This window comes from Pteronotus mesoamericanus, unplaced genomic scaffold (assembly GCF_021234165.1).
Source record: "Pteronotus mesoamericanus isolate MK-2021 breed Mesoamerican mustached bat unplaced genomic scaffold, CSHL_Meso_final contig_347, whole genome shotgun sequence".
Lineage (NCBI taxonomy): Eukaryota > Metazoa > Chordata > Mammalia > Chiroptera > Mormoopidae > Pteronotus > Pteronotus mesoamericanus.
Window position 1 is genome coordinate 5,936,449 of NW_026555137.1, and position 21,101 is coordinate 5,957,549.

A 21,101-nucleotide genomic window follows, 5' to 3' on the forward strand; every position below is an offset into this window, starting at 1 on the left:
AGAGGATGGAGTTGCGCACACACTTTCCTTTTTGCAAAGTTCCCAAATCCCATCTCAGGTCACTACAAGTGGCATCATTCGTTCGACTCAAGTCTGAGTCCAGGACAAGGAAGCTCAGTGGCAACCCCGAGTTTCCCATCAAAGGCTGCGTGGGCAACATTTGTAACAGAAATAAGGCAACACATGCCAAAGGTCTTGCACGGTCAGTTTCTTCATGGTCGACAGAAAATCCTGTCCTCTTTGAATAACAGAGTGTCTTTAATTCTCGCCTTTTAACACTAAGGGATACAATCAAGTCCAACCCAAGATGAATGACAGGAATGATAAAACCATAGATGCAAACCGGAAGAATAAAAAGAATAATAAAGAGGCTTAAAAAATAGCCAGAGAAAATGGTGAAGAATACATATCTGCTGAAATGCCTGAAATGACGAGTGTGACCCTCATTCCGAGACGCCTGCGTGACGCGCCTCCACGCCTCGGCTGCCCAGCGAGAGCACTAAAAACATCAGCGCTGCCGCAGCACTCCTGTCCGACAGCATCTGTTAATTCCCTCCATTTATAAAATACATATTGACAAAGACAACTGAACTGGGACCGGGGAGATTTGATTTGGTGTGAGAAAGTCAATTCAATGTGATTTTGTTAAAGGGCTCCTGCAGGCAAATAAAAGAGTTTAAGTAATAAAGTACATAAAGAGACGTTTTATGAGCCAGCCCGGTCCCGTGGCAGGAATGCGATGCCAGGCAGAGGGAGGCCAGGCGTAGGAACAAAATCATGAAATCCAAAGCCTCGTGCAGCAGGTAGGGTGTTGCTAGGTTGAGAAAAAAAGGGTCATACGGATATTCGGGAAGGTCATTAAGGTCACAACTATTAGGGGTGACAGGAGGGAGCAAAAGAGAGAAGAAATGACATGAAATGTGTCTATTTCCAGTGACACCTGCAGGAAGGTCAAGAGAATAAAAAGACTGTTTTTTCCTCGTTTAAAAATAGCATCCCTTCAGCCTACCGTGATCACCAGAGTCGGTGGAGTTGGGGTGTGCCAGGAGAAATAGAGCGCCGATCCTGAGTCGCGTGGGTTGAAGAATGTCACAAGCTGCTTAGGAAATACTTGATTAGCCCAGGGCGTCACGTGGCAGTAAGGAGAGGAGTGACTCTGACATCTGGGCCCATGGGCGGACTCAAAGGTTTAAGAAAGTGCAGGCAGAATGCTGTGCTGTTCTGCGCACTGCGCACCTCACTAAAGGTAGGGTTTGTGCCTCTGCAGGGGGTGCCCAGCCCCTAAAGACGAGGAGCCAGCGTCCTGGTGGACAGCAGTCTCCGCCCCATATCTTCAAACAGGCCCGTTCCCTTTTTGGCAGCAGTGTTCTGACGTCTCTTCCCTTCACAGTCACCTGGCCCCCGAACCTACGGCTTCTCCATCAGCCGCAGAGCCCATCACCGCCCTGGCCCTTCCCTGAGGACGAGGGCACCTTCGAGGCCCTTCGCCTGCTGCGGTCATCTCCATTTACTCACGCACGGTGCACACGTCCAGCAAACCCAACTGCTTGCTCCCACTCGCGCGTGGTTTGCAGACTGCTGATGGCACACTTCCGCTCCAGCTCTGCCCTTCAGGGGAATGTCCTTTTTCTACCCACGTGTCTCGAAATCCTACTCATTGTTCAAGGTTCCCATCCAATGGTTTATGTATCATTTTTTAAATCACGTTGACTGGAGTGATGTCTCTGTCTTAAGTATATGCTTGAATTCACTCCCCTTATGGCCTATGTTTAACCTTAGAGGTCCTGTCCCCTTAATAAGATTGTAAGTCCCTAAGGATAAGAGTGACTCTGCCATCTTTACACTCCCAAAGCCCTGGGGTGGTTTGCATACAGTCATTACACAATGCATATTTACTGAATGAAGGAATACCGCAACTGATTTTTTTTTTTTTTAAATAAAGCAACAGATGAACAAAGACACTACAACAAGACATGTTGCTGTGATTTTAAGACTTGGACCTATTGTGGTATGTCCCCATGTTCCCACCTCCACACGAATGGTTCTTTCTGTAATGGGCCTGATTTTAGCTAACTCATCTGAAGGAGAAAGAGGTACTGGGCTGGTGAATCATAGCACAGGATAACTAACTAGTTGCTATGGTTTTCCAGTAAACGTAATCATTATGCCTTAACACAGCGGTTCTCAAACTCTGGTCTCAGGACCTGTTACACTTTTACAAGTGAGAATCCAAATAGCTTTTATTTATATAGGTGGTATCTGTTGATATATACTGGGTAAGAGCCTAAAACAGACAATTTTGTTTTTATTAACAACATGTTAATATGTTTTTATTAATGCCTTTAAACTAGTAATAAATAAATAAATAAAATGTTAACATAAACATTTCTGAAAAATATTTTCCAGACTGAGAAAAATTAGGGAAAAGAATGATATGGTTTTACATTATCTGTATGTCTCTTTTAATGTCTGGTTTAATAAAAGGAACTGAATTCTCACATGCGTTTCCTTTTTTACCTGTTGCAAAATCATGGCAAGTCATTGCTGGAAAACTCCACTGGACATTCTTGCGAGAACAAGAGTGAAAGGGTCATATAACAGTTCAGTATTATTATGAAATAGTTCTGGGCCTACAGATTTCCTGCATATGACTTGGATAATATCAGTACATGTCTTCTAAGTTATCATAAAGATTAACTGAGTTAATAATGTATAAAACATTGGCTATAGTAACTGCTAAATAGTAAGTACACAATCAATGATAATTATTGCCATTGATATTAGTGTTAGTTTAACAGCTATAGAAGAATCAGGGACCAAAAAATTTGACATAGACTGTCATTAAAGATAATTTTGTATACTGTTTATATTTGCTAGGTACTATTTTCTTGATACAGAACCGATGCATTTGTGTATGTATGTGTCTGACGGTCATGACAATTTTCAAAAAGTTTTGATCTGTTTTTATCAAGTGCATCACATGCACATAGAACATGTGAGATTACATTTTTACTTGCTGTCTATCATGTACCTAATTGTTGCAGTCGATATAATTAATGGGAGCTTTGCGCACTATTATTTTTTTAACATCCAGGGCAAATTTCCCAGCCTCGCTGCCCCGGGTCTCCCCTGTCTCCCGAGCGGCCGGCGAGGCCCTTACCTGGGAGGCGGCTGTACGCCCGCCCCTGCTCGGTGCCCCCGCAGCACTCGAGGTCTTCGCTGACGACCTGGCCCCCGCAGCACTGCAGGCCGTGGCCGGGGCGGAGCCTCCCCGCACAGCAGACCTGCCCTCCCGACGTGGAGTACGGGGTTGCGCCACAGCAGGCGTCGCCGAGGCCCGCGGCCGCCCGGCCGTGCCGGGCGTCCGGACAGCACACCTCGCCTGCCAACGAGGACGAGGGCCGTCAGTAAAGCAACACGCGTCGGCGCACAAGGGGATTCTATCATGATCACCCCGCAGACGCCAACCGGCTGGGAGAATGACTGGGACAGATGCTGAAATGCTGGGGTTGCAAACACCTTGATGCAACTTCCAGATTTTTGCATGAAAGACACAGACACACGTGTGTCCACCCACATACACACAAGCCCGCTCAGAGGTGAGGCTATGTTGTCTACTTCCTCCCTCATCCCCACCAAATGAGCACCTTATGCCTGGTGATGTGGGTGAAGGAACATCACAGAAAAACCTGGTCTACAAACACCTTCTCTATTTAGAGAGAGAGAGAGAGAGAGAGAGTGTGAGAGTGTGAGAGAGAGTGTGTGTGTGTGTGTGTGTGTGTGTGTGTGTGTGTCTGTGTTGGAATAGGGTTGAGTCAGAAATCAACTCTTGATAAGTTTGTAATGCCTATGATTATAGTTTCTTTATCCAAGCAAAACACTTCCAGTGGGAAGGCTGATTAAATGAAAGGCAGTCAAGATGCTGTATTCAATGCTGTTATTTTGTGATAGACACTGAATTCCACTACTGTAGTTATATCCACATTTCCCTTTACGTGATATTCTGGGACACCTGAGATAATGAATAAAATACATCACTTTTTTTCCTGGTACCTTGAAATCAAATAATTCTAAATATCAAGGGACATTTGTGGGGGGGGGGAGTGTATTATAAAGAGGCTTCGAAAACACAGAAAAACTCTAAAAGCATTTAAAATTGCTTTTTCTCAAGGGTACCTCAGAAATGACCAGGGACACCTTGGCGGATCTAAAATTCAAACTTTGTCTTTCCTCTTTCCCTCCTGACCCAGCTCTGCGTTGACCTCTCTCCTGGGCCCCCAGACCTCGACTCCCTCCCCCACTGCCCGCCCCTGGCCTTATTCCTTCCTTTCCCGTACCTTTCACTGACCCTCTCCTCCTTCCCCCACTGCCTCCTCCTAAACATGCCTTTCTCCTTGGACAACACTCCCTCGTTGCACTTTAAGGGGTGCGTGAGTGTCATGGCAGACCCGGCTGGCCTCCCTGCTCCAGCCACAGCCGGGGTAACACTGACATCGTCTGGCTAGTGACTGGCCAAACCCTCCTGAGTTAGGGTTGTTCCGCCTGACCGCTGCGTGGGGTTCCTATGGGTCAATGTCCCCCAGTCTGTCCATTTACCCACTGGGGCCATTTGAGCTGTGTCTCGTGTCTGGCAATGGTGACAGAGAGAAGAAAAGGCTTCATTAAAAGAGACGTGGATTATATCAATGAGAGGGAAAACTGATTTTTTCCCCCTCAAAAAGGGCTATGAGACATAAGATGCAAGGATCAGGCACCTTCTCATTAACCTCTCAAAAATGAATCTATTTCACCACGGGCTGGAAAGTGTTTTCTCTCTAAAAGCCACCATTTGGTCTTAACTGTTAATTGTTATTCTTATCAAAGAATGACCCACATTAACATTTAGCTTGAGGTCATTAGCAGATTTATAAAAAAGGGGGGATGGAATGAGCATTCTTTCCTCTGCTGCTTTTTGTCATGGAGTGCCAGGAAGGGAAGTTGTGAGAAAATAAATAAATATTATTAACAGATATTTCAGACTCATCTATAAATATCAAAATGCCTGTTCCCTTGTCAGCCTTGAACTGGTAGACAACTGATTGAATTTTAATTACATTTTGATACAAGATGGCGTGGGGGTCAGCGTGCTTGCTTTCTTGACGTAAACAGTGTTAAACCAGTTAACAAAGACCAATGGCTGAGCACAGAGGTCACTGTATAATCTCTTCATTTAGTTACATTGAGATTAATGATTGGAGCAAAACACTCTCTTTGATTATCCTATGAGACTGCCTTTTTTTTTTTTTTTTTTTTTTTTTGACACCATGGTAGGCTTTCTATTCCCCTGCAAAAGGAACTATCTAAATGCAATCTGGATGTGGGTCATCTTCAACGTTTGGCAGGTACTGAAATGCTTGAGGTCTGAGTGAGCATGTGTCAAGATGCAGACCACGGAGGTTTCCAAGTTATTTTTAAAAGTTACATATTAAAAAGTTTTATATAATATTAATAAATAATTGTTGGGCTTCCATGACTTAGTTCATTCTTAGGAAAAAAAAAATGTTGGATTTTATTTGGCAATCGAACCAAAGTAGACTGTTGCCTTAGCTCGAAATCTGCCGCTAAGATTGTTAGGAGGGAGAGGGTGACAGGCAAGTCTAACAGTGAAGGACTGTGACAGCTATAGGCGAGTGTGTGTCTCCAGTTTTAAAGCACAGACGATATTTTTCAGAGTTGGAAAAGTTAATTGCAAGTAACTTATCAAAAATTCAAATACGACTTAAAAATGAAAACACTGTCACTTAGCTTTATGCTAAACTTTGATAAAACCCCGCTGTGGTCTTTTAGCTTGAACGGGACCACAGAACTGTTCCATCTCATCTATGTAATTACAATGGTCAAGACAATTTTTTTGAAGGGGAGGGAAAATACGAAATATAGTTGAAAACAACTATACTATAATGCACTTTGAAAGGGTGAGGCATGTGTTAGTGTTTGATTCCTTGCTAATACTGTGATTTGCAGTAATTGGAAGTTCACTCTTTCACAAAGTCCTATTTTCATCACCATGCTTTCCTACTTGGAAAACCTCGTTATTTAATTATAAAAGTGTGGTGTGTGAGAACCAGAGTGATAGTACCACTACGAAGACAGGCTTTTCTGTTAACGTTAGGGGGGATTCTGAGGAATAGAGGGTCACTGCCTGAAATAAACTTGCATAGAATTTAATCGCTTCACCTTGCATTTTCGCTCCAGTGGTTTGCAGAGAGATGCCAAGGGGAGGTAATTTTGGAGAGCACCTTCATGGAGTGGGGCACGTACAAATTCTCAGTGTGTGGTTAAAATATTTAGCCACATGAGTAAAATAAATCGCAACATAAAAAGGTTGCCCAGCTGTCCAGATATATTTCTTTATGTAATAGATACCAGGCGCCCCTTGTATTCCCTCTCATTTGGTACCGTGCTTGTATTTCAACAAAGCTGAAAAAAGAAAGATTATTTAGAGCTGGTCACTGGCTATGTGTGAGTGATTCAATTTTTTTTGGGAGGTGCTTGAAACAGTTCACTGGCGTGAGTCATGCGTTTGTTTCTTCTGGTTCCCAGGATGCCCCAGTACCCCCGGAAGGGGCCCTCACCTGGGAGAATTCGAATGTAATACCCAGAGCAACAGTGATGATCTGGTCGTGCCTCTAGTATTCGGCCACCACAACAAACTCCAGTTGAATTCGAGACAAAAGGGACATACTTCTCATCACAGCACTGGTGTTCCGGCTGGGCCTCGTAGAGAACTCCGGCACAACACACCTGAAAGTGTGGGATCAGATCTAAAGAGTCAGTGAGTTATGAGTATTAAACCACCGTATCTTCCACGCTCTAACTGTTTTCTGATAGGCCTTGATGTGAGACCAAAGGTACCATACGTCTGATAAAAATTCAAACATTAAAAAATACATTTTCTCAGCATCGTTCAGGTTCTATAAATGCTCGTGATACAACGTAGCTTTTTAGCCCTCACCAGGCTTTGTGCTCTATTACAATGTTCTATTAAAATGAACTACTTTTCGAATGCTAGTGCTTTCAATGTAAAGATGATTTAGAATTACCAGTGAACGATTTCCTTCATACATGTTTTTATTTTAATGGTTGTTTAATTCCACATCTATAGAAATCTGACTCTCATTGATCTTTCCTTTTCTTTTAAATAAATTGCATTTTTCTTATAATGCATATGATCCCATGTATGCAACCAAACTTCAGACAAGACAATCTTAAGCGTCCAACATTTACATATACACACACGTGCATGTACATATGTGTGATACATATCACACGAAGAAAAGAAAATTTATATGGAAATTAAATCTGACAAGCCCTTTTAACCAGCCGTGTTTTCTCCAGGAGCTGTGGAAGAAATCATGTGCCTGAACAATCAAATAACTTTCTGCATGCTCACTTGAGGTCGCAGACACTGGCCCTGTGTGTGTATGACAAATGGAACACCGAAGAGTGGCTGGATGCAGCCTCAGAACCTATACTTGGCGTGTCACATGAACTGGAGAGATGCTTCCTGTGACAGACAAAATCAACCGCTATTTACGAGGTGTTTCTTTCTCCTTTTCACGCAATGTGACTTCCAGTCCGCACCAACCTCTGAATCAAGCTCAATACACAAGTCGTGGAAGGTGGGATCGCTAAGTCTTCAAACTGGCCACGAGCTTAGGACATCACTCATTTTTCCAAAGGTACAAAGAGAAAAGAAATGGGGCTCTTAAATCCAAAGGCTACCCCAGAGGGTCCTCAGGTGGCGCTGTTCACCCAACTGTAATGTACTCCCTGTGCTGTGTTTAGTTACTTGCAATGCGGGGTTCCAAGGATACATTCAACTGGGTGGCTCCTTTCTATGGTGTCCTATTCTGTGTGAAAAGGAAATTCTGAAATTATGCCCTATTTTTAAGAGTTAAGCAAAAAAAAAAAAAAAAAAAAAAAAAAGAAAGAAAAGAAAGTCTTATCTACAGTTTCTTTGGGATTTAGTGAATGATGATTGTTTTTACCTTCAGGGTAAAAACAACGCGTTGCCCCCCCCCCCACCCCCGCCCCATGTTTCAGGACAGCATGACCTTCAGGCACTTGTTAACACCCCACTCACCCACCATGTGTTCCTGGGCCCTCACGCACCCCCAGCCTTTCCCTTCCGCGAGTTTCTCTAGTCATTACTGTCCTCTTTCAACAAGTTCTCTCAACTATTTATGTAGCGACAGACTACTCGCGCCGGTTCACGCCCCCCCATCCGCTGCCCGAGGCCTCGTCAGGCCGCCTTCCTTCTTTCCAACCCACTCTGGTTTTGACCACTGATGGGCCCCAAAGGGCAGCTTTTCAAGCAATTATTCCTCCTGGGAGGTGTCCCCACAAACAGAATAGTTCTTAATCTCCTAATTCAGCCTCCCAGGTAGTTGTCTCAGCACACACACCGGGCCACGTCCATCACGTGAGTTGGTGAGGAAGCACTAAGCTTTAAGTGGCCAGCCTGTCCCTTCCCCTGTGGTTTCCAGCAGGAATTCCGTCACCTGGTAACGCTCAAAGCGTGGTCCCTGCTGAGGTGCCAGCAGGGCCCATGGGAGGAACGCCAGCTCTCACAGCCGCACCCCAGCCTCCCAGAGCCGGGGTCCCTGGGGGTCTGGTGCTCGGGGTCGGGGGGCTGAGAACCGTGGCTGTAATCGCGGAGGGAGCCTGTGCGCTGCAGGGGCTCCTGACGTTTACAGGGATCCTGCCGGAAGGTTCTCAGACTCCCAGACGCTTTCTACTTTTCTCCAGCTTCTCACTCAGGGCGTGCGTAATTCATAGTGAACCCCAAACAGAAATTTACAATGTTTTTCTCGTGACATTTTAATTGTCCTCCTCTATTCTCTCTCACTGATAATACCTGTGTGTCTCCTGAATCCTTAATATAAAACTAAAAGTTTGCTTAATGTATCAACGTTTTCTTTCTTTCTCTTAGAGAACATCTTTAATGAGCAAATTTATTGCAGCATTTTCCTCTAAGAAACCCTAAATTTAATTTTATGAAAGTATGTTCATCAGACAGTGCGTGTTTAATAGCCTGAGTGACGTAAAACTTAGTCATAATGACAATTCTGGAGACTAAGTGTTCAAAAAAAAAAAAAGTTCGTAACAGCTAGTTTTATAATGTTTCTCAGATGGCAACTATCACTTAGCCAGTGTCAGCCATAATCATTCCTGCTTTGATCCATATCGCTGCAAAAACTCACGTTCTTAATTACTGCACCCTTCCGCAGTGAATCTGTTGAATTTAGCGGTAGCTTCAGTCATTACATGTGTGATGTTGTTGATAAATAGGAACATTATTTCATTATATGAAATCCTACCTTCAAAGTAAGAATTTTCTGCATCATTTGTCAATAAAAGCTATTTACAAACTCCTCTGTCTGGCTGTATTATTGATCTGGTTCCTAAACTGCAACTAATATGACCATTAATCTGCAAATGGTCGTAATTTTAAAATATTTCTGACAAACCTTGAAAGGTCCTGTTCATAGTTACTCATCAGTGTCATATAAACAAACATCCACTTGTAGCTCAATGGATTTGTTGTTTAAAAAAAAAAATCAAGTCACTTAATCAAATACAAATTCAGGAGGTTCCTTATAATCTCAATAAACTAATATTTCCTGTGAAGGTTATGAAAAAAGAGAAGGCCAAAATGCTCATGAGGACAATAGGATTTTTATAAGCTTCCTTTCTTTTCCATCGGTTCTTCTTGAAAGACTGGTAGGGATATTGATCATGGTAAAGCATGGTTTAAGAAGCAAGTGATTTCACCTGGACTCTTTAGTGGGAAAAACATATTTCACTGACTGGTTTGAAAAGATTTACCTCAGCCTCAGGAGAATAGCACCTGTGTCCACAGACGGCTTCATGTTTTTGACACATCACGGCCAGGCAGGGCTTTCCATGGGCCTTTTTCCGGGCTGTAGGGCATGGGTGCCACGTTGTCCGTAGGAGATCGTATCCGAGAATGATGCCACTTGGTTTCCCTGGAGTTGTCCAATCAATTTGAAGGGATCTATAACAGAGAGAATAATGAAAGATGACATTTAACATTGCTGCTATTAACCTTATGTGATTTTAAATTTACCTTCCAGATTGTTCTAAAGGTCTATATCTATGAACCTCCTAAAAGCTGCACAAAAGAATATGCATATATTACCATAGGTACTCATATATGCTATCACCATGCAATATGTTGGAGAATCAATTAAAACTTTGTAAGCGTTTGGGAGAGTCCAGTGGTCTCCCACTTTAAATTTCAGAAACAAGAAAAGCGTAGTTTTCGTGGCTAATCAGGAAAAACAACAGAAAGTTTTGGCTTGGTAAGTAAACGTAAGACACGAGGATAGGACTTGGTGAATAAAGTGGAAACCAGGGCACGTGGCAGACCAGGCCCCTGTGCAGAATGGCCTTCTCTTCTCCCTCGCCTCCCGCAGACCAGAGCGCGACGTGAGGCTCAGCCGCTCAAACAGAGGTCACTAGAAGGCTGCTGTGGGGCTCCCCCGTGGTCTTTCTTTCTGGCCACGGCTGACGTCTTCGCCGTTCTCTTTCCTTCTGCCAACCACGATGCAGTCATCTTGCAGCCATTTGAGAAAGACAGTAAGAATCACGACGAAGCCAAGGCCAGCCACAATCCACCTCCGGAACCATGCGCTTAACCCTCATTGCTGGGTGTTCTGCTACTTGTAGCCAAAATAAATGATCCAATTGCTAAAAATCTTTTTATCACTGGATAACTTGTCCACTGATAAAACTTATCACTCTATAATTAAACTTCATAAATTGTATCGACTGATAAAACTGATGAACTTCAAAACTTCAAATACATTTTATTTAGACAGAGCTTAATTTTTGACCCAAACAGATTAATTTCTCCAATAATTCTTTAAATATTATGGTCAGATATATTTGTGATCAGACACACAGGAAATGGAGACTCCCGTAACAAAATATGTTTTATATCCTCATGTATTTGAGAATGTCTGATTTTTAAAAATTTAGTCACAATTTTGTTCTAAATCTAAGTATACGCTTTTTAAAAATGAGGAGTTGATATACAGTGAGGGCATAACATCTGATAAAAACTTATCTACATATTCAATGATGTATTACTGCTTCATTTGCTATAGCAAAGAAGACTATAACACAAAGTTGTTCACAGAGGAGTTAACCCTGAATAAAATAATTTACTCTGAGGTTAATGTTATAGAACTTTAATTCTGTATTAGGTTTACTTGCCAGAGTGATACAACCTAGAAGATAAACCTGTACTATCTTCAGTATTTTTTTTTTTAAATAAGCTCAAAAGAGCAAAAAGTAGTTAAAGTTTATAATTAAGCCCCAGAGATTTGGGCATGACATTTTCTTGCAATTTAGCATAGAAGAAAAAAAAAAAAAGGCCTACAATTAACAAAACACTAGGTAAATATAAAATGAAAATTTTTTGCTCTTACTGCTTTTTTAAAAAGGGTAGAATGATGATTTTTTTAAAAAAGACTTTTTTATTTTACTTATTTTTAGACAGAGGGGAAGGGAGGGAGAAAGAATGGGAGAGAAACATCAATGTGCGGTTGCCTCTCGTGTGCCCCCCGCAACCCAGGCATGTGCCCTGACTAGCAATTGGAGCGGTGACTCTTTGGTTCGCACGCCAGTGCTCAATTCCTGAGCCACACCAGCCAGGGCTTATATTCTGCTTTTAAAGAAAATGAAATCATTATTTCATTTTCATGGGGGTACACTCATAACGCACTCACTAATAAAACTCTGCAGAGAGGAAACATCCTCCCCGAGAGAAGTTTCTTCGGTGGTTTCTGTAGCTATTCTAGGGTCTTCATCCAGGTCTCAAAATGAATGTCACATTTTCAGATACCTTTTTGGTACTTGTTGCAGAACCAATACAGAAAAGAGTACAATTTAAGTGACATTCAAGGGTCTAACTTGTCCACAAAAGCCAGTGTATTAGTAAAGACTAGAAAACACACGTGGAACACCTGCCCTTGTAACTTCTTTCTTGCACAGCACAACTGAAGTGAGACCACCTATGTTTTTAACAATAACATCAACAGTTATGCTTTTGAGGATCTGAGTCAGGTACATGAAAATAAACGATCCAGGAGTCACGGGTTTGATCCCTCTCCATCTGTCACTAGAACCAACGAGAGGGACACTGACACAGCTTTCGGCCGACAATTTGAAACGTCCAGTCGGCTGCTATCCCTAAAAGGAAGCTTAGCAGGGAGTTTTGGGACAGGCTGACACGGGGGTTCACCAGGCAATACGGCCACAGAAGAGGGGCTTGCTTCTCTGTTAGAGAATTCCAGCAGCTGGGTACCTTCCAGGGTAGCTGCAAGGACGGGAAGGCGAGAGAGCCTCACTATCAGTCTTTGGCATGGTGAAGGCGACTGAGTGTCCATGAGCCAGCAGATGCCTTCCAGGACGGCACCCCCTGAGTGCAGAGTGACCAGGAGGGCAGCCTTTGTGGATTATGGGACTTCAGCAAGAAGAGTCTTTGAGGTGGTCTGCTTGGTTGGCACCACCAGAGACCAGCTACAGAGGGCAACGCTCACGTCAGGGAAGCGGGCTCTGTGCAGATGCCCAAGGGGCCACGCGAGGAAAGCCTGCAGCTGTCCAGGACAGTGTCACCTGCCACAGAGACGGCCTTGATGGCCGCCCAGTGATGGCAAGAAAATACTAACACTGGGTGGGGACACATTTGGGTAACAGGGGACAGGAGAAAAGAGGGAGGAGGAGGGACAGGGCAAGCAGTGAGCGGAGGTTAGCCCATGCAATAGTAGAGTCTTTGTTCTGTGCATGAGCTCAGTATTTTAATAAACTTTTTAATACTTGATCCTGCATCTTATTACCAAAGTGAGCCTCACAACTAAAAATTATTTGAAATCCCTAAGATGTTCCTGAAAGGTTTTCAAGAATTGAGGAAAGGGCTTCCACAAGATTATGTTTAAGGCGGCAAGCCACGGGCACCCAGTAAAGCCTCTCCTCCCTTGCGTTTTGCCGAATTGCGATGGCCACATAAACTCAGCGACGAAAGCAGGGACTAGGGTGGTGGTGGTGGCAAGGGGGAAGAAGGATACGGAAAATGCGCCAAAAGAAAATGCACTGAAACTGGTATTTAGTGAATGCAGGGGATTAAAAAAATCAAAGGCATATGCCTACACCTATGATAATATGCAGGATGACGGTCCATTTGCAGGAAGTGACCTTGGAAAAGATGAGCTGGCCGAGAATTAAGGGCTGAGGCTTGAGGCTATGGAAGCGATGGGTGGCTATCGCGACAGAAAGTCAGCAGGTAATTGCATACATGTGACACGAACTCGGGCGGAAACAGGGCCGGGGCATTTGAGACATCAGTGTGAGGAACCTGTACGGATATGTGAGCTGTCTGAGCGGGAGGGAGAGCTGTTGTGCCGAGGACAATTAAGGAATGGATTCGGAATGGAACCGATGAAAGAAACCAACGTGTGTCCAGAGAGTCCGGTGTAAAGCGGCAGTTAAAGGTCCAAGTTAATTGGAAGAGCTGGATTTTGCTGAGAGGCACACAAAGGCCTCCTCAGTCATTGGGCTGCTTCTGTGGGAGCCACAAAAGGCAGAGAAATTAGGAGTTTGGGGAAGAGCGGGAAGGGAAGAAATGGAACTAGTGGTGGTGGTGGTGGTCTTAAGAATAAGCTCATTAATCTGTTAGGTCTCCTCCTAACCAAGTAATCTACTGAATAATCAGAATTCATTGGCCACCAGAACAATAAGATTTCCTGAAAGTGATTATGATTAGGACTGCAGAATTGATCTGCATCCTCCATATGATCTCTTTCAGGAGTTCTCCCCACACCTTTCGAAGACTCGAACAGAGATTTCCAGCCCGAACTAGAGGATGCCTCCCACTGCCCGTATTGCTGAGGGAGGAGGTGTAGAATGTGGGTGAGGAAAAGTGATCCGACACTGGGCGTCTACACACCAACCTTCTCCTTAGTAGGAGGATAAAACAAACGTGGCTTCATTTTTTGAAACTGTCAAATTATTAACTCCTGCATTCAAGTTGTCAGTCACTGAAAAAATCAGGGAGGGAAAATTAAGGATAGAGAAGATTCCTTGATATCCAAGGTCATAAAAATACAGAGGTTTCAAAGTTTTATTTCAAATTTGGTCTGGCAAAGAAAGGAAAGACTCTTTTTCTACAAACTGTGGCCTCTCACACCACAGTCAGCCCTGAGCTAAGTACTATGAAAACACAGGGGGCTTTACGAAAGATAAAGATGTTTAACCTCCATTGGGAGACACACAGGCTGAGCTGCTATCGTAAAGACTTCTGTAGCGTTGGTATGTGAATCTGTCACGGATAACATTCAGGTGCTCGAGGCAAATTTTTAAACAATTATTTGCCAATGCTACAAAGACATTACACCCCAGCCTTCTCATCAATAACAGAGCCCCAAACTGATGGGGACCCGGGAGAAAACCGCCACGCTTCCAATTCAAGGCAGTGAGAGGTGCAGGCTGCCTTCTCTCTGCTTCCCCTTGAGCCTTGTGCCTGGAAATCACGCATTTGGAATACCAGCAGTAACGTAATAAAAGCTCTTCCCTGCTTACCTTTAGTCTCACCTTACCCTATATGGAGACTAAAGAAACCAACCTCACAGGCAGCCCAGTACCCAGTGAAACTGAGAGCGGCGATGCTTGTCATATTTCAGTCAAAGCCAGAGCCGTCAGCTGCCTTGGTCCAAGGCAGTCTCTACATTCTCAAGGACCAGAATTAATGAATTAGCTATTGATTAAATTCCACTCTAACAAATCCACCAAGGCAAACAGATGAACTACCCAGGGCACATGTAGGCCGTGGCCAGACATGTCCGGGCCATCGATCAGTAGTTAGTATTCTTTTGGGATATAGAAGCAGCTGATAACAATATGACAAGTAGGGAAAATGTGATGTAGAAACAGTTTGTTTCTGGAGGAGGAGGCTATAAAATTAGAAAGGGGTCATCTGATCCTCATTTGAATGCTAAGTCATCTTTGGTTCATATATAATTGAAAACCATGCCTAAGTGCTTGTACTAAAGTTGTTGTTGTCAAAAGCCAGGTGTAAAAGGCCAAAGACAAAGACTGCACACCCCACGCATATAGTCACACACACACACACTGTGCTCCTGTAGATGGTATTAAAATATACAAAAGTTAGACTTTACTGATGCCCACATTTGACCAAAGATATGCACAGAATCTAAGAAATATATGTCTCATTATATGTCAAATTAATTTATATGCAATTGAATTATGGCCAACCTACTACCACTTCTCTGAAAGGATTTCACCTTGGATTTTGCAGGTGACTAATATAAAGAGAATTTTTTAAAAGTCAAAATAGAAACATAACTAACAAATCTGCATTGCCAGAAGTATAATGAAATTACACAAACAATAACATGCACACAGGAGGCTAACTGCTTTGGTGTTGGTATGATATTGATTAACGGCTTGGCAGCCTAAACACACTCATTAGAGTCTTGCCTTTGGAAAACACTACTCTGTTGGGATGGATCATTTTAAGAAAGGAAAGGTTTTACTTGCCAGTGTGTTGGTTGTGAATGATTTCTGTCAAATGTTTGCTAGATCTCTGACGAAAAAACCAAAGAGGAAGTAAGGAAGGGAGGAAGGAGGGGAGGGGGAGAGGGAGGAGGGGAGGGAGGGAGGGAGGAAGTTGCTAAAGGAATTGGAATGATGAGAAATACAGTGGAGGGACTTGGTGTGCTGGGCAGGATGGAGTAAGCCTGTTGGACTTTCTCTCCTGGTGACGACCACTAGAAAGTCTGCACAAACCTCAAAGAGAACCCCCCGAAGACTAGGGAAAGTTGAAAACAGAGGCAGGTCAAGAGCAGAGACAACGCGTGACCAGACCTCACTGGATGAGCCTCCGCGCCCCCCCCCCCTCCCCGCGCCCGGTCTGTTTTGCCACCTCTGTACCGCAGAGCAGCCCGGAGGGGAGCTGACCCAGCCTTCCTGGCAGAACACAAGGGGCCTCTGGAGCCGGGGTGGGCGGGGGAAGTTCGTTTAGTGCTCTTTTCTTTTCTTCCTTCGGGGCCCTGCTCGGAGGATGATTCCAGCCAAGCAGCCGCACGGCGACAGCCCCGGCCAAATGTGCCTCTGAAGGAAACCCCCCTTCCTGGCCAGTGGGGCCGGGAAAAGGGGTCCCTGCGGTCTAGAGAGTGTGAATATGTCAGGGTGGGGGATCCTGTTAATTTCTCCTCTACTTTTTCTCATGTCATTGTCCCCAGAGCACCCCGATTCACGTAACCATGAGATGGCTTGGGAGGCCAATATTCCAAGAGAAACCATGTGTTTCTAGTCAAAGATCCAGGAAAGGAAGTGCAGGGGGGTCTAAAAACGTGAGGACATCTCAGGGAAGAGAAATCTCGGTGACCTTCCAATTCCTGCCTGTGAATGTTCACAGCTAATTTAGTCAGAGTCACCAAGAGGTAGAAAATACCCAAACTGTATACAAACTGTGCTATATTCATGCAAAAGAATACTGTTCAGCAATAAGGAGTAATGGACGATTGATATGCCCATTAACTGGGTGCATCTTGCATGCATTATCCTATGTGAAAACAGCCATACTTAAATGGCTACATACTTAAATGGCTACTTATATGACAATAGGAAACTGGCAACATCATGAATGCTAGAAGGGAGCAGTGTTTGCTCAGTTTTGGGGAGGAGGAAGAGGGGGTTGGCTATAGGCTGCGTGAAGAAATATTTTGACATAATGGAACTGTGTTATCTCTTGATTGTGGTAGTATTTATAGAACTCAATGGTTTTGTCAAAGTTGATAGAACTTGGGGCAAAAAAGAATGTATTTTACTCTCTGTAAATTAGAAATCAATTGTAAAATGCAACAAAATAATTAATATATGAACAAATTCAGGAAACCTGGGATCTTTTCAGAAGCTTAATTCATTATTAAAACTAGGTGGCGCTCTTCAATACTTGCCAGTTTTTAATTTTTTTCTTCACATGTCTTAAATTGCTTTTATTCTAATCCCAAATTTAACTGACATTCGACTGAGTATGGAATGGTAAAATAAAATCTCTCTCTTTGTGTTTTTTAATCAGAATTTTCAGGGGCTGCATTTTGCATTGGATGCTGTTTAGAAGTCTGATGACACTGTTCCAATGCAGTTGCATGTCATCTGTCTTGTCTTCCTGGAAACTTTCTGGATTTTGAGGTTTCCCAATAATATCCCTTCACGTGGCTCTTTTTTCAGCTATTATGCTGGCACCTTCAGACCCTAACTTGCACATGGGTGACTTTAGTCCTGGGATATTTTCTTATCATCTTCATTTCCTCCCCTTTTTCCTCTCCTCTGGCGCTCTTATTATCCACCTACTAGACTTCCTGGCATTTTTTTCTTAATAATTACTTTTTTCTTGACATCTTTTGTTTTGACTGCATTTCCAGAGACTTTTCTTTAAAGTTTCTTCCGAAGTTTTACTTCACCTCTTACACGTTTTATTTTCACAAGGTCTTCTCTGCAACTCCCGCTTTAATTATGTTTTCCAAGTAACCTTTGTGTAATAAAGAATTTTTAAAGTCTCTTTGCAGTCATCGTATTATTTTCCTACTCTGTACTGTCTGTCTCTATTGACTTATTTCTCTTCTTTGATTTCGGTTCTCTTACACTTTGAGAGCCATGCACCACAACAGCTGACAGAAAGCTTTCCAGACGATCAGTGTGCTTCCCTATGAATGTCTCTTCCGTTAGGGGATCTCCACCTGCTAATTTCTGGAGGTACTTTATTTGGGGCCATTCAAGCTTTTCTGGAGAAGAATGTCGAATTTCCTGCTGCGGGCATTCATGACGAGACACTTGCTTTGCAGGACAGAGCTGGGGAGGGCCGCTGAGGCGGCCATGCTCCAGGATTGCCATCCACTTCCTCATGGCTCTGACCTTTGCTTCCCATCCCAGCTCGCCCCTGTGCTCAGAGCCCTAAACCCACGTTCTGCTGTGCGGCTTCCCCAGAGAATAAACTTCTGAACTTTTGGTGGTGGAATCCACCAGGTGCAGGGAGAGAAACCAATGCCCTGATGCATGATATTGAGGTAGAAAGTTTTGAATTCTTTGATGGTTAATGTTATGTGCCAACTCGCCGGGGCCCCAAGGTGCCCTGATGTTTGTCGAAACGTTATTTCTGGTGCACCAGCAGGTTGTTTGGATGAAATCAGCATCTGAACTGGTGGACTTCATCAGGCAGGTTGCTCTCACCAAGGTAGGTGGCCATCGTCCCATCAGCTGCAAAAGCGGAGGAAGGCAGACTCCCTTCCATCTGCTTGAGACATCAGCCGCCTCCACTCCCAGACCCGCACCAGGACTCACACGGTCCAACCGCTGCACTTGAACGGAGTCCAAGCTGTCCTGAGTCTTAACATTTGGTTTTGTTTCTCTGAAGAAACTAATTCCAGTTTCCAACCACTTTTTCCAGAGTTTCAGCTAATCCTGCGATTTCAGTTTTGAACCTTATCCCATCTCCCCCTTCTTCACAGTCCTTAAAGCGTGCAAGAGCTCAGACACTGTGGTGCTCTGCAGGGCAAATGAGTTTGTTTTATGTCGTTACCCCCCTCTGCCAACCAACGCTTTGGCTCTAAATTTCTCCACTGAACAAAGTCATTTATTTGCCTCTCTCTGCCAACTATGGCTTCCAAAACTGTCGAAATCTCTCTTCTGTCATTTTTTTGCTCTGTTGTTTAATATCCTTTTTAATGTCTTTGCCATCAATTTAATATATTTGGGGATAAGCAATCATTAGCCACAACGACAAAATATTTTCCCTTGCTATCATCTGCAAGAATCTTCTCAAAGGTAAAAAGTATTCGAGAGAAAGAGACTCGTATGGGCATTTGTTCAAGTTCTAATAGAGCTTACATATTATTTTTAGTTACATATAAATAAGTCACCTAAGCCATGCCAGTCACCTGGGCTTGAAACACGGGGATGCTAACAGGCCAGAAAGGTGACACTATTTGCCCAACTAACTATAATTCTTCCTCAGATTCCTTAAGAATGAACTCAAGCGTCACATCTTCTGTGATAATCATGGGCAGAGTTTGGTATTTATCTCTTTACTCACTTCTCACACACCATAAACTTCTGCTGCGGCATTCTTCACATTGTTCTATAAGCATGTATTTGGCACGGTGTCCCCCCCAGGAGACTAGACCGTCAACATTTAGAACCACGCTTTATACGTCTTTGTGTCCCGTTTGCCTCTGACATTTTTACAGCTACACGTGTGTTTGCTAGAAGAATAAATAAAGGTCTCCAGTGCCCCTTTCGCTTGACCGTGGTTTCCCGGGCGAGCGGACGACCCGCTGGAGAGGACACCGCTGATGAACACGCACGCCCCAGGTCGCTCAGCTACCTAGCATGTGTCTGACGGAAGTGGTGCGTCAAGAAGAGCGGGCATGATTTTGCCCTGAACAGCTAAGAATCCTATTACTTGGGGTTTTCCAATTACTTTAATCACTCATCCTCAATTTAGCACAGGTATTTTTCAACTTATTTTTAAAAAAGACCTAGAAATTTTCATATGTCATAAAAGAATCCTTCAGCATTGAAATATTTTATAACCGATGGGTTAGTCAGCGGGTGTGAATGCGGGGCCTGTGCATGTGTGTGTGGGAGCAGGTGTGTATGTAGGTGGGGGGGTTCACTTGGCCGGGGCAAAAGTAGGGTTACAGTTGTTGAAGGAAAGTGTAATAATTAAAAGTAATAATTAAAGTTCCGCATGTACTCACAACTGTACACCTATGTTTGCCCCACTCTATATGATGTGAAAAATACCCATATTTCTATCTCTAGTCTCGACTTGACGTAGAGGGATGAACAGTGTCCGCCTCCATTGGCTTGGGAAATACTATTCCATTGTCTTTTTAGTGTTATTGTTATCGACAATTCTGAATTGGAAAGAGGCTCACTTTCAACTTACAATCATTTGTCAACAATAAAAGCACACAGAAAAATGAAGAGATTCTACCAAGAACCTGATGAAATTGGTAATGGTTATCCAAATGTTATCTCCCTTATGTGTTTTACAGATATTTGTAGCTTTAGGGCAATCTGATATATGTAAGTCTAATGTTTTCAAAGAGATTAAGTTAGAAGGGAGTCATTCTAATTAAAATTGTATTCTGTGTCTCACAAAAGGATTCACTGAAGGGCACATTTAAATTAAAAAAAAAAAAACCCAACTCTTTCATGCTTCAAGCATTTGTTCACAGGCTACTAAATAAAGAGAAGCCAGGCAAACAGGAACAGGGGACATCAAAGCTTAAATGGCATGGGATATGTCCAGTGAAGATCGACAAAATAACCTCAAAAATCTGATTTACACACACATTTATAGCAACTTATTCATTGAGATTGTCATGGCTGGGATAATACCCTTGATTTTGATTTTCATTACTATGACCAGTTCTTTAAAGGACTGACAAAAAAATCATGTACCTCGAAGTGATGCGATGAATTGTGGGTGTTGGAATATCGCTTGGAGTATCCTCCACAGTGGTGATTTGGGTTCCACTGCTTTTCACACAGGCGTATTTTGTGCAGACTTCGACCTGCAAACAGTAGTTTAGAAAAGCACACACGTGACTATTTTCAAAATCCAGAATCTCACCCACCCTCAGGCCACATGAATCTCTCAACAGCCTCTTGGGGAGGATGGAATATTAATTCCGGTTGGACTCCTGGGGCACAAGCTAAGCACAGAGTGCCGCAACGGGCTTACAACCACTGATTTCGTGGCAGCTGGTGCTGTTGAGTGCGTTTCCGACCGTTCAGGAAGAGGCTGATACAGCGGTCTATCTGGAGTCCAAATAAGGACTGGGCGATGCCAAGGTGACAGTTAGCAAGTATAATAGTGGTTCCTGTATACAGCTCTCAGGATCTATACCCAGGTAGTATAATAACGGGAGCTTCTGGAAATCTCAGCACTTTCCAACAAATGGCCTAAATGCTCATGTCTAGTGAAAAAATGAGGCCCAGGCAAG

The 21,101-nt window shown here is 43.5% G+C and overlaps 1 protein-coding gene across 1 annotated transcript in view; it reads right to left on the reverse strand.

The window, feature by feature from the left end:
• USH2A (usherin) overlaps positions 1-21,101 on the reverse strand; it is a 474,416-nt gene that overhangs the window by 109,957 nt on the left and 343,358 nt on the right. The window contains 4 exon segments of the mRNA XM_054576584.1: positions 3,161-3,382; positions 6,615-6,783; positions 9,871-10,060; positions 20,557-20,669. Coding sequence (XP_054432559.1) covers positions 3,161-3,382; positions 6,615-6,783; positions 9,871-10,060; positions 20,557-20,669 — 694 coding nt within the window.